Source organism: Scardinius erythrophthalmus, assembly GCF_964197995.2.
Source record: "Scardinius erythrophthalmus genome assembly, chromosome: 19".
In the NCBI taxonomy this organism is placed as follows: domain Eukaryota; kingdom Metazoa; phylum Chordata; class Actinopteri; order Cypriniformes; family Leuciscidae; genus Scardinius; species Scardinius erythrophthalmus.
The window spans coordinates 14,256,790-14,272,040 of NC_138239.1; the positions used below are offsets into that span (position 1 = coordinate 14,256,790).

A 15,251-nucleotide genomic window follows, 5' to 3' on the forward strand; every position below is an offset into this window, starting at 1 on the left:
CAAATCGAAGTACTCAGTTGTTTATCGGCAGTGTGTTGGCTGTTCTTTATCAATGACATGTATCTAGGCTTTGATCACTGCATCAGGAGTAGCATGTCTCTGATCGATAAAAGCAAGTGCCCACCAGCGAATAGTCCACCATGAAACTGGAATAAAAATGACAAGCTGAGGCCTGTTCTCTAATTCAAGGGTAATGACTTGCTCCTCATTGTCTCCCCACGGCAATGCTGCCTGTCATCGTCCATCGCTCCTTCTATTCATCTCTCTGTGCTACCGTAAATCACTTTACAACATCTATGGCTCCTCCGTGTCTGTAGGGAACAGAGGCAACACACAACTCCTTTTTTGACAGGTTGTGATAGCTTTTGATGGTTCCGATAGCAGAGGAGTAAACCTTTGAAACTTGGAAAAATTCAGGAGCTAGCTTACTGACAATGATGTCTCTTTGAAGAATAATCCTCATTTTCATTTTACTCATTCATTAAACCTCTCATTTTATGCATTTCGTCACATATTCAAAGCCATGCATTTGATTTCAACAAAGTCTATGGTTGCCAGAACTTCAATGAGAAGTGCCTTTAAGTCGATAATGAGGCCATGTTGCATCTCTAAGAAAATAAAAGTGTTCACAGACTCAGAATGATGACGTGTATGAGTGCAAAACTCTTTGAAAGAGACATAGATGAGATATGCTCTTATGATGAGTCACATAAAAAAACTCACTGTCTGGCTTTTGATGGCTAAGAAATGTGCTAGACACGAAATACAAGAAATAACACATGCTCCATTAGAAGCCCTGATAATGTAAGTTCGACCATATCAGAAGTACCGTAATTCATTTCAAACATAAAGCCGTAATGAAACATCTGAAGAGGTAAAGGTTTCCATATATCATATGATACACATTAATATTGGTACCTGAACATATTTTGTGCTGTTTTCTCAGTAGGTTTGCATGCATGTTTTTCTTCAGTTGTTAATATAAAATATAAAATGTAGCTAGACTTAAAATGGTTCCTTATACTGTAACTTACCACAATATATTATAAACAGTATATAAATTGTATACTATCGCTTAAAAGTTTGGGGTCAGTAAGATTTTTTAAATGTTTTTGAATATAGGCTCTTATGCAACAAAGGACACATGTATTTGTTTAGGAAATATAGTTAAACAGTAATTTTATGTAATATTATTACAATTTAAATGACTGAACAGTAGTGCATATTTATTAACTTTAGAACAGTAGTGTATCTTTATATAAATATATCATATAAATATTATATTATATATTATTTTACATACTATAATATATGTATTATACATATAATAGTATATTAATTATTATAATATTTCAAAAATATAAATTTATCATATATAAAACAGTGAAAGATAAAAAGTGACAGCAGCAAAAGTCTAAATATTAAAAATAAAATGTAAAAAATCTGGTTAAATTTCACATATAAAGCAAAGCTATAGTAGATGACTAGCATAACTAACTACAGATAGTGATGGAAATAAACTTAGATTATAGCAATAAAGTAACATGTATTTATTAGTAGTACTGTATTGTTTCCTTAAGCACTTCCTTGTGTCACTGTCCAGTCATTATTTGTTATCGTGTCTGTATCATTAAATGACACCATAAGTGGATAAGCTATTTAGCATTTACTTTTATTCAAAGTGACCTACTGTAAACTTATTTTAGGAACATTCATTGCTCAAGGGCACAAAGGTTGTGGCTAATGGTTAGCTCCTTAAGAGGCTGAGATTTAGTCATATAACACCCTGTTTTGTTAGTGAATATTGTGCCAAAGAAAGCATGTAAAATATGCTTGGAATTTGTACAACCGTCTCACTTCGAGCTGCATAAAGCAACTAGTGAGAGACACATTAACGCTTAGAAAACGTTCTGGCCCATTATAAACAATGCTGGAAGGTCATTCGGCCATGATAAATTATTTAGATTACTGTGCCTAACATTTTTTTTTTTTTTTCAGAGAAATGGTTTTGAATAATGGGCACTCCTTTTTTTTCTTTCTTTTTTTCATAATCATGAAAGAAGCAAATAGAAGCACAGATTTGAAAACAAGTGTTCTATCAACAAGCTTAAAGGTATATAATTAAAAATTAGAGGTCGACCGATAGTGGATTTTACCGATACCGATATTTAGGTTTGACCGTACATGCCGATAACCGATTATTCATCCGATATTTTTTGAATGGATATTGGGATTAAAAACAAACATAACACTCCAAGCAAAAGTGCTGAACTGAAATGTGCTAAATGCAATAAATATATAAATATCAATATATTAAAATGAGAAGTTCTATAGAACAAACTCTACAGAAAATAATTTAAACATTCAAATGTTACAGGTCAAATGTGTGTTTCTTTAGCTATAACCTAGACACTATGTAAATTTCATGGGTAACACTTTTGCAAGTCCCATTTGTTAACAATGATGTATTAGCTAGCTTTCATGAACTATATGCAATATACGTATTTACTGCATGTAATACTATTTGTACCTTGATCATTCATGTTAGTTCATAGTACATTTAGGTAATAACAGATTTTCATGTTAAAAATGAAAAAACTAACAATGAATAATACTTCTACAACATTTATTAACCTTAGTTAATGCTAAAATTGTAATCTTATTGTAAAGTGTTACTATTTCATATGAATCATGCTTAAAGAAGATGTCCATATTTAAATATCTGCAAAGGCCAGAGCATTAAAATTACATAAATGTAGACCTATATTACATGTATAGTCTCTCACTTTATTTGCTTCTATTTTAGAACACTTGATGACTATCTAATCAAAATAACAATATGTATTGTAGTGATAAAAAGAATAACTGAAATCGAATGCGTTTCTAATTTGTTTATGTTTCTGTCGGCTACATGAACATATAAATGTTGAGAAAGCAATCAAGTCACTAGCTTTAAATATTAAACTTCGCCGGCTAATGAATGCATAAAAGTGGCCAGCTGGATATAAGCTAATGCAAATAGATGGTAACAATTGTGACATAAAACATTTGGGTCATGTTTGCGTGTGTTTTTGTCACATTGTTTTAACCGCTTGAGGTAGCCACTACTAATGATCTTTGTGCTGCGCGCAGCCTCACGTGTTAACTTAAACTATGGAGTTAATATTGTGCTATAATTAAACAATAAATGAGCCTAGATAATATTTCACAAATATTACATGTAACCTTTGAACAAATACCAAATCTAGTGCATACAAATTCATATCTGTCTGTTACGATTGTGAGACACTTGGCTTTTTATGAGATCTCTCGGCTCGATTTTCTCACAAATGTGTCCAGGCAGATTTTCTCACAAATGCAGTTGAGCAACTTCCTCTTCTAAAACAGTAGATGGCGCTAAACTAGAGGATTAATTTAGCGCTAGTCTCCCGGGAGAAGCACTAATTTGAAACTTGCCTTTGCCTACAGCTGAGGAAAATGACCGGTGAATGGGTGTGTTTCTGTCTTACTTTAACTATAATTAACCTTCTTAAGGTTTTCTTTTGTAAAATGTTTATTGCATATCTAGACAGAAATCCACATTAGCACTTAGTAGCAATTCACTCTCTCTAGGATTGGGGAATCAAAAAGCTGAAAGCTCTGCCATCATATGTTGCTTTTTTACATTTTTTCTACATCGGACTACATCGAAATGACTAAATTAGTGATTATGTCTACACTGAACGAATCTATTTCTTTCGTTCTTCATAAATTAATGAGAACATTTCATTTAATTGAAAGGAGGGTTTCATTTGTCTGTCCAAAATAATAATTTGGGCACTGCATACGTCACAGGCTTATTTCAGCTTATAGATTCCCCTATCCTAGAGAGAGTGAATTGCTACTAAGTGCTAATCTGTCTAGATATGTAATAAACATTTTGCAAAAGAAAACCTCAAAAAGGTTAATTATAGATAAAGACAGAAACACATCTGTTCACCGGTCATTTTCCTCAGCTGTACGCAAAGGTAAGTTTCAAACCAGTGCTTCTCCCGGGAGACCAGCGCTAAATGAATCCCTTATCTTAGCGCCATCTACTGTTTTAGAAGAGGAAGTTGCTCAACTGCATTTGTGAGAAAATCGAGCCGAGAGATCTCATAAAAAGTCAAGTGTAACAGACAGATATGCATTTGTATGCACTAGATTTGGTATTTGTTCAAAGGTTACATGTAATTTGTAGGATGTTTTGTATTTATTTGTGAAATATTATCTAGGCTCATTTATTTATATTTGCAAAACAATCCATATGTGTTACTCCACTGCATTTTCGCTCAAATTGACCTTTGTACTTGCACATTGCTTTCTGTTTGTTTACGAGTCGAGTTTTCCTTTGCAAAGCAGATCGAGTTTGTTTGCAAAATGCTGGATTTGTTTGTTTAATTATGGCACAATATTAACTCCATAGTAAACAACTCAGCCAGTGATAGTTTTTATTTGTCCTCTAGAGGCCGCTCTCGCTCTGTATAATGCCAGCAGTCTCTTCTCAGCGCTCTCATACTGTGTAATGACTGCGCACACTTCTCAGCCGATCCAGCAACGGACGCAACCCGGAAAAACTATCAGTGTGGATTTTTGCCGATAACGATAGTTCCACCAATCAACTATCGGTACCGATATATCGGCAAAACCGATGAATCGGTCGACCTCTATTAAAAATGCTCAATTAAAAATCCTTAATTGTAATATAAATAAATATATGATTTGATATAGCATATGTTTAAATGCTACAATCAGAAGGACAGCACTTTTTCCTTTTCTATTAGTTTATAAAATTTGAGGTGACAATATACAATCAACAGTGAACCCAGAGGTGCAACAAACACTTTTGCTTATAAATGTCTTTCCAACTACTTATGTGATTTGTAACTTAAGGATTTAAGTGAAGAGCTGAATCAAGGTATGCATCTGAAAATCTGAAGAGAGATGCAGACACAGTCAGCAAAGGCTAATACCAAGCTATGACTTGCAAGAGTGTGTGGTTTTCGGCCGACGGGCGGATGAGCTTGTTAACTCACAGTAAACATCCACTCGGATGGATTTGATGGCGGGAGTGCCGAGTCCGTTCTCAGCCTTACAGTAATAACGACCGCCCTGGTGCCTCTGGATGCGGGTTATGCGCAGTGTCTCGTTGAATACGCTGGAGTCCTGGAAGCGGTCAGTAGCACTGCCTGCTGTCTTGGTCCATCGTATCTGACGTGAAACAAAGAGAGAGAGAGAAACAAAAATAACATCAGCTTAAAAAGAGAATCATAAGCTAGTGGTTTAAACTAGTCAAAGTTCACATCTCCTTGTCTGTCTCTGGTGAAGCACATTGGCTCATAAATCTTTAAACATGGTAAATAATGATATAAAAAAAGGCAAAATTATTGTTGAGTTAAAAAGTTAACATTGAGCAGTGTTCTTTTAGTAATTTTTTTTTTTATTATTATTCACATTCTATTATGGTATTTAATAATATTTTTATTTTATTTAAATTTTCATTTTAATTTTAAACTTCTATTTAACGTTATAAATTTCTATTTAACTTAAACAATCCAGTTAGCTGTCAAGGCAACATTTCCAATTTTCATTTAAGTTAAAGTTTTTCATCTTATATTTATAATTTATTTTATTACAGAGACTTTTATTCTAGATAAGTGCCTTTTTTGCAAGACTTTATTTTATTATATTTTTTATTTAAATTTGGCAAATGGCATCAATTCTTCATAAAGTGTGTGCCTAAAAACTGCAGCACATAAATCGAGAAGACTCTGTCTGCGTCCCTGCAGATTACACCTACTACAAGTTACGTCTCCCACAAAGAAACAAGCGGGTCTCACTGACTAAAACAATCTTTTGAAGTAAGTTATTTTATATTTTATGATTGAAATGTTTGTAAGAGGAGCTTATATTCCTTTTAAATCTTATTAAGTATGAAATAACAGTAGTAACAGTAGTAAAAGATAAAATAAATGATACTATCAAATTATAACAGACTCATGGTAATTATAGTTAAAAACATACCCTCCACACCTAAACCTTACCTAAACCTACCCCTTCCATAAGGATAAAAGTGACGAGGAAAGTGACGTTTCTTTTTAATTCAAGAAATATATGCAAATGTATACAGTTATAACAGTTCAAAAACCATTTATATGTAAAGTCAGATATCTATCTAAAGTATTAATAAATATTTACATACATATGAAGAGAACAAATAAAAGACAAGGGATAAAGACAGAACATTTTTTAAGTACCATACATTTTTTATAGGGAAACAATAGTAGCAAGAGATAGATAATCAGAAGAAGAAGAGGGAGGACAAAAATAATCAATATATGAGAGAAAGCTGGTTAAATTTGACCTTCAGTGCCATTACAAAGGAATTGTTCATATTGTTTCGGGAATCTATCACAATTTTTTCATTGGTAGATAAACTAAAAATGTTTAAGCTGTGAGTCTATCAAAAAATGTGAGAGAGTATGCGAGCCCATCGATTTCTGTTTATGGATGAAAAAATTGCCAAACAAAATAAAAAAAAGTTGAAAATATTCTTTAGTTTTGTTGGAGTCAGTGTAATAACAAATAATATCTTTCAAATTAAAAGATTGTGCATAGATGGGGTTTTTATTGAAATAAAATATATGTTGGACCAAAACTTTTGAACCAATTTGCAAGAATTGAATAAATGTCATTAGCATAAATATATGATCAATTCATAAATAACAAAAATTAATAAATTCATCTTTGTGACCACAAAACGTACAAGTACTAGGAATATCAACATATTTGGACACTGTTGAATTAACAGGGTATATCTTATGCAATATTTTAAAGTGAACTTCTTTGGTCTTGTTAGGAATAAAATATTTATGGGGCAACAACCATGCTCTTCTCCAGTTGATTTTGCGAATTAAGGCAGCCCAATGGGATCTACCAATAGGGCAAATTTGTTCCCTTTTCTGAATCATCTGGTGAATATGTTTGCTAATGACAATACCGTCCAATAACAAAGCAGGCTCCTTTGTATCTTTCTGGTTGTATAATATATGGCTCTTTGCCAGTTGCACTAGACCTGTACGCATAGCTTTAAGCACGGTATTATATTTTTTAAAAGGGATATGGAAGTCATGGACAATCATGAAGTATTCATTACACATGATATTATCAGAATTGTCAAATAAAGAAAGGATATAAATTAAACCTCTATTAAACCAATTGGAAAAAAGAGAGATTTGTTCCTAACAGTTATATTCATATTATTCCACATAGGAGTTTTGTGTGGTGAGAAATTGTGGATGTAACACAATTTCCATGCAAGAAGACCCTGCTGATGAAAATTAGAAAGTTTAAACGGGAGTTTATTATACATATAATTACATTTTAAGATAAAAGGGAGATCTCTGATGTTATTAAAGATATAAAAAGGAGTAAAAAAAAACATATAGAATTTGGATTTATTAAACATCTTCTAATCTAATTTATTTTAAACACATTTATAGTGTTATGAAAATTTAGCACTTTCAGTCCCCCATCACTTCTACAGTTGGAAGCGAGGAAAGTGAAGAAGAAGAAGAGCAGTACTAGTGAGGACATCAGCGATTTCAGAGGGAGGGGCTCTGATAACATCCCGAATGGCATTGTAGGGGGCGTAACTTGAGGTAGGGACAGTGGTTTGTAGTTCTGCGAGACACAGTCGGACATACATCAAGCGGAGCAGAATTCACGTCCCACTGCAGCATTCACTGGTGACAGCCAGGTAATGATAGTTTTTACCCTCTGCTTCGGCATTGTTTGTCACTGCTGTCAAATTAGACTACTATAAAATATCTACATAGAGACAGCATAACTAGGCAATAGCCCTATTAAGCTTAACAACAAGCAAGTTTGGCGCTGGTGTAAAAAAATCTGTTGTGCCGGGTCAAAAATGCCACCAAAATTAATAAAAATGCCACCAAAATTCAAGATATGAATTTTCCCCACATGAGATTTGATCTTTTTTGTTTTTATATTATGATATATTTAAGCAATATCACACGAACTGCATGTTTTTCTCGAATATCAGCACGACTGCAAATGTAAGATTCCACTTACAGTTTTTCTCGATTGCTTAAACACTATAACCAGGCTTTTGAACTAAAATTTCAAAACCATACTGTAATTTATCAAAAAGCACACCCATTTCACTAAACTATAAACACTATTCCCTGTTTTGACACATGAGTCAGATTTTTTGAACTGTCACTGCAAAACTCTACACACAAATCCCTTCATTTCTCATTGCCTAGACCATGTTGTCATGTATAACGCACTAGCATTCAGTATCATTCACTCAAGTCAGCACAGCTTCAGCTCAGTTAGCACTCAATTACCCAAGTGGAAACACTAAGAGTCAAAATTTAACACACGTCAATCAGAACCTTCAATAGATATATAAAAGGGCCCAAATCAGTTTATTGCGTTTTGGATCAATGGATCCAGAAAGACATGAAGGAAGAGATCGAGGAGGGATAAGGAGAAGGAGGAGGACAACGGGCAAGGGCAAGAAGACAAGCAGTCTCAGATGAAATTCAAGCCACTCTAGTTGCCCATGTCTTTATCAATGGTATGACTATGAGGGAGGCTCGGCTACGAGTAAGGCCAAATTTGAGTCGCTTTACCATCGCCTCGAGAATCTTCAGGGAGGTGTGGTGGCAAACAAAATTATATCACTGAGTAAGAGACAAACATTTCCAATAGTCTTTGATGAGGTTTATTTTCTTGCAAGAAAAGGCCAGCAGTCGTACAGTCACACAGAGTGTCTGCAGAGTGTGACAGTGAAGCATCCTTTCTCCTTTATAGTCTTGACTTCCAGAATGTTATCTTTCTAGGCAAATTATGGTATTTCAACCATATGTGGAACATTCTTAGTTCATCATATTGTATCCTTCAGTGGAGAACCTCCTGTCACGTCCCAACACTCTTTACCATTCCAATACAATTCCATATTAGAATAAGGTTTGTGTGTGCTCTTTTACTGTCATATGATGGTCACACACATCTTACTGTAAGTCATTTTTTTTTTTTTGAGGAGAGAATAAAAAAAGAAAAGAAAAGTAAAACAGGGAAAACAAATTTGTTTTGTTTTGTTGTGTGTGTGTTGTACTGTGTAGTACACGAATGAATAAAAATGTGCCAATGTATACATGGGTTGTGTCTTTTGTGTTCATCATGTAAAAAGGTTTGTGATGGGGGAACCACAAGCAACATAACTTACCAGTTTTTGAAATGTTGTTTTGAATTTATTGCACCAGTGTGTTAGACTATGTTGTAGTGTGTGTCATTTTGAGGGCTTGTGTGTCCTGTCTGAGGGCAAAGTTTGGTTTTTCAGCAAGAGTGAATGGTTTTGAGTGTAGAGCTTCATTTTGACCTGAAAATAGGATGTTTGGGGAATTGGGTGAGACCATATGGATTTGTGTTTACAGTTTTGAGAATACGAGGCATAGTTTCAAGAAATGTGTTTAAGCAATCGAGAAAAACTGTAATACAATAGTTTAATAAACAATAAGTTGATATTAATTTAAAATAATTGTAAACACAGTTTTGTCCATTTTGACTGTTTCTTGCTCTATTTCATGAATGAAAATAGTTCAGAACAAAGCAGAAGAGTTGCTTCCCCCTGCAACATACAGAGTAGTGGTCTGTTCCATCATTTCACTGTGTAATGAGTTTAATGAAAAATAGCAACTAAATGACTTAGGGGCCGCTCACATATCGCGTCTTTTGCGCGCGCAAGTTCGTTATTTCAAATGTAGCCGCGCGGTATGCGCGCTCATAATGGAAGCGACGCGGTCGCGGTGCGACGCGCTCGTTTTTTCCAAGCGCGTCCGCGCCGCATCGAGATAAAAACATCTCAACTTTTCAGAATGCCGCAAGCGCACCGCAGGTCACGTGACAAGAACCAAGCTTAGCAACGACAGACGCCTCCGGAGCGCAACCACCCGAGCGCTTTGGAAAAAAGGAGAACGCGGCGCGCCTAGCGTTTTCAACGCGTTTTTAGGCGCGATATGTGAGCGGCCCCTTAAATGACTTTAGAACATTTCTAACTGTGATGCTACTGTTTATGTTTAAGTTTTGATTTGGAAATGAGCAAATACTCTGCCACAGATCTGATCTCCAGATCAATACATGGCATAAGCTGTATTTGGACGGCAATTATTTCTCAGCAGGATGTCTGTAAAACAAAATCTGTATGTCATGAATTTGTATGCCAATTAATTCACAGAGGACAAAGAAAGGAGTTCTGTCATCTGACAGCCTGTAAGTTTATTTGATGTGGTCTGTCTTGGTATATACTACAGGTTTATAAATCAAACTTTATTTATATAAGTGGTCCATCTCTAACATGATATTCTCTAATACAAGTCCCCATTTTTCAAAATAGCCTTTTTTGCTTTCCATATCACATAGTGTCAAATAGTATGGCTGTGAAACATAGATCTTTTTTTTTCTATCGATTCATTCTTGTAAATTCGTCAATTCAAAATTGATTTAAATTATAACACGAAGCTGAAGCGTGTCTGCAAACAGCAGGAAATTCAGCCCAGTACACCAAGATTTTTGATTCGGAAAGCAGTTAAATCACTGTCTACCAAAGGTAAATGTTGAAATTATACCATGTTCGCTAATGGAATAAATTTACAGCCTGAATAGGACTACAGACTATCCAAACAGTAAATATATTAAATACATAAATGCCAATTTATAAAACAACGTGACCCTAGTCTATTATTGTCTTACTTAATTGCCTCATTAAAATCTAATATGGCAAACATTTTTCATGGTAAACAAACAAACAAATATTGTGTACATCTCAAATTGCAATTTTTACATCAACACCCACACACAAATATAGTATAACTCAGAAGAAAGCATGGAGAGATGAGGGAAAGAACGCAGCACATGGAGCTCACCCGGGCATAGAGGAGAGAGAGAGAGAGAGAGAGAGAGAGAGAGAGAGAGAGAGAGAGAGAGAGAGAGAGAGAGAGAGAGAGAGAGAGAGAGAGAGAGAGAGAGAGAGAGAGAGAGAGAGAGAGAGAGAGAGAGAGAGAGAGAGAGAGAAAGAGATTCTGTAGCTCCCTCTGTGTACACTCTATCTGCCAACCAGCCAGACAAGTGGAGCAAATTGGCCATTCAGGCCTGGCTTGGCCTTACCGAGTCCTGAGTGAGACTTACTGTGTAGATGACCTACATTACAACAGAACCCCCCTTTATCATCCCTGCTGCTCAAGAACCTCAGAGGCGGGAGCAACTCAGCTTGAGTCCAGCAACAAAGATCAAAGCTCCGCCTTCCTCTTGCAAGTAGCAACTTCTCCTTCACCCCAACTATTAGCCCCGCTCTTACTAATTGAAAGCATTTTCAGCTCTGCAATTTTAAAAGACTACGCATTGCTACGCACGCCTACACTCTTAAAAATAAAGGTTCCAAAAGGGGGGGTTCGCAGTGATGCCATAGAATAATCATTTCAGGTTCACCAAACAGTTCTTAAAGAACGTTTTAATTATCTATAGAACCTGTTTCAAATATAAAGAACCTTTTTGTGCTGTGGAAAGGTTCTACAAAGACCCTTGGGTGCCAATAAAGAATCTTCATTTTTAAGAGCGTGGTCCTCGGTTTTCCTTTCACGAAGGTCTATGAAGAAAAAAAAAAACAGCGGTTTGAAGCCCAACAGAGTCGTAACCTTTGGAAGTGGCAGAATGAAATCCATTTCATGCTTTGCTGAGGATGGAGGGTGGGCAGATTTGTTTACACACGTATTGGATGTTGGTCGGGAATAACGGCGTATTGGAACTCGTGGGGCTTAGATACGCCGGCTTTCTTTGTGAGCTCAGACAGGAAATAAGGCAGCTAAAGAAAAGTGCTTAGCCCTGTACGTCTGCATGTATTGAGGTGGGCTATAGCTGACAGCGCACAAATAGGAATTTCTACTTTCAGACGGAACAAAGTGAAACTGAATAATTCTTCGTGCATTATGTGGCAGCAATTCAGTACAACACGTAAGAAAAGATGACCCAGGCAAATCCTTAAGACTTATTGTACTTTAACTTTCTTCATGTAATGTATAAATTCACAACTTTGGGAATGAATGAAATAAAAAAGTAGGACATAAATCAAAAACCTCTGTTTTATTATTTGTTTCTGTGTTAGTAGAGAGCATGACGCAAGCGATATGTTGGGGTAGAGAGTGAAAACAATTTGACAGCAGCCCACTGTCTTCACAACCAAAGTGTCTCCATAAATAGTCATACAACAGTGGAAATGACAGTCCTCCAGAACCCATGCCATGTAATAGAAAGGAAAATATTGTTTCAGAGTAAAGGAAGGAAAGGAAATTTTCAAATTACAGTTATTGTAACTCAGGATTTCACTTTAAAGGTCTAGTTCACCTCTGAAATTTCTGTCCTCAATAGCTAATGTCCCTCCTAATGTCGTTCCAAACCTGTATGACTCTCTGTATTCTGTTGTTTTGTCCATGCAAGGAAAGTCAATGGGGTCCAATATATTTGTTTTGGATTCATTTTATCCAATATATGGAAAAAAATGTTTTAACACAAAAAATATGTACAGTCGTGCTCAGAATTAATCATACCCCTGGTAAATATGATCGAAAATGGCTGTAAAAAATAAATCTGCATTGTTTATCCTTTTGATCTTTCATTAAAAAAATTGCCAATATCCTAACCTTTCATTGAAGTAAAAGAATTGAAAGTGGGGGGGAAATCACATTATAAAATAAATGTTTTTCTCCAAAACATGTTGGCCACAATTATTCATACCCTTTTATTAAATGCCTTTTTGCAATCTCCTTTTGCCAAGATAACAGCTCTGAGTCTTCTCCTATAATGCCTGATGAGTTTGAGGAACAACTGACAAGAGATCAGAGACCATTCCTCCATGCAGAATCTCTCCAGATCCTTCAGATTCCCAGATCCATGATGGTGCTTCTTCTCTTCAGTTCACTCCACTCATCAGGTCAGGGGACTGGGACGGTCATGGCAGAAGTTTCATTTTGTGCTCCCTAACACATTTTTGTGTTGATTTTGATGTTTGTTTTGGATCGTTGTCCTGATGGAAGATCCAACCACGGCCCATTATAAGATTTCTAGCAGAGGCCATCAGGTTTAGATTTTGTATCTGTTGATATTTGATAGAATCCACGATGCCATGTATCGGAATAAGAAGTCCAGGACCTCCAGCAGAAAAATATGCCCACATCATTAAAGATCCAATGGTATATTGAATTGTACACATGGGGTACTTTTTATTATTGTGTGCACCATATAGTGTGTTTGCTGCCAAAAAGCCCTTTTTTTTGTTGTTTCATCTGACCACAGAACCCTGTGCCGTTTGAAGTTCCAGTCGTGTCTGACAACTGAGTATGCTGGAGTTTGTTTTTGGAGGAGCGAGGAGCATTTTTCTTGAAAACCTCCCAAACAACATGTGGGGATGTAGGGGTTGTTTGATTTTTTTTTATAGGCTTTCTGACCCCAAGACTCAACTAATCTCTGCAATTCTCCATCTGTGATTATTGAAGAGTCTTTGGCAACTCAAACTTTCATCCTCACCGTCCATTAAGACAATATAGACACACGTCCTCTTCCAGGCAGATTCGTAACATCTTTAGTTGATTGGAACTTCTTAATTATTGCCCTGATGGTCAAAATGGGGATTTTCAATTCTTTAGCTATTTTCTTACAGCCACTCTCTATTTTGTGATGCTCAACAATCTTTTGCTGCACATCAGAACTATATTCTTTGGTTTTACTCATTGTGAGGGATGATTAAGGGAATTTGGCCTTTGTGTTTCCTCATATTTAAACTCCTGTGAAACAAGAAGTCATAGCTGGACAATTTCATGTTCCTAGTCACCCTGGTGTGCTAAAAAAAAGGTAAATATTAATGGGAATATACTTCAGAGATATTTTATTCATAAAAGATTCTAGGGGTATGAATAATTGTGGCCAACGTGTTTTGGAAAAAAAAAACATTTATTTCATAATGTGATTTCCCCCCACTTTCAATTCTTTTACTTCAATGAAAGGTTAGATTTTTACCAATTTTTTGAATGAAAGATCAAAAGGATAAACGATGCAGATTTATTTTTTACAGCCATTTTTGATCATATTTACCAGGGGTATGATTAATTCTGAGCATGACTGTATATTTTGAAGAATATTTTTTATTTTATCCATAAACTGAAATTCAGTGGGGTCCAAGTTTTCAAGTGTAAACTTAATCCATGCAACTCCAATCTTCTGAAGTGATCCAGTTACTTTTTGATGAAAACTTATATTTAAGTGGATATTCACTAGCAAATCAAATCAAAGATCAACAATATCGTGACACATCAATAACAAAAAAAAACCTCATGTATGGAGCTCTTTCATGCTGCCTTTATGGAGCTTGAAACTGATGGACAATGACTTTCACATTCATCAAATATCTTATTTTTAGTTCAGCAAAAGAAAGAAAAATGACATAAGGTTGAGTAAATGATGACAGAATTTTCATTTATGGGTGAACTATCCCTATAAAGGATTTGGTAATGTCATAAAATAGGTGTATATGTGACCCTGGATCACAAAACCAGTCATAAGTCGCACGTCACGAGTATATTTGAGGCAATAGCCAACAATACATTGTATGGGTCAAAATTATTGTTGTTTTTTTTATGTCAAAAATCATTATGTTAAGTAAAGATCATGTTCCATGAAGATATTTTGTAAATTTCCTACCGTAAATATATAAAACATTTATTTTTGTGAGTGCATGCAGCACAATCGCGAACATAAATGGATTATTTTAAGGCGATTTTCTCAATGTTTAGATTTTTTTGCACACTCAGATTCCAGATTTTCAAATAGTTGTATATCGGCCAAATATTCATATCATAGCAAACCATGCATCAATGGAAAGCTTATTTATTCAGCTTACCAAAATTTACCCATGTGACTGGTTTTGTGGTCCAGGGTCACATATATATAAAAAAAAAAATAGTAACTATGAAAAATGAAGGTTCTCTTTTTATTTATTTATTTTTTTAAGTACAAACATTTTTCGTTCATCCTCATACATTTGTCAAATCTGAGATTTCTTCCCCTGCCAGCATTAAGTGGATCAGTGCCACGGAGCGCCTGAGCCAGAACGCTGATGAGAGTTCTGTGACGACGGGCCCAGTGTCAAATGCAGACAG

General features: G+C 35.4%; 1 protein-coding gene across 1 annotated transcript in view; it reads right to left on the bottom strand.

Moving 5' to 3' along the window:
• mdga2a (MAM domain containing glycosylphosphatidylinositol anchor 2a) overlaps positions 1-15,251 on the bottom strand; it is a gene marked incomplete at its 5' end in the record, with an annotated part of 155,998 nt that overhangs the window by 87,679 nt on the left and 53,068 nt on the right. Inside the window, one exon of the mRNA XM_081347548.1 lies at positions 5,055-5,229. Within this exon, the coding sequence (XP_081203674.1) occupies positions 5,055-5,229 (175 nt within the window). The remainder of the gene's footprint in view (positions 1-5,054; positions 5,230-15,251) is intronic.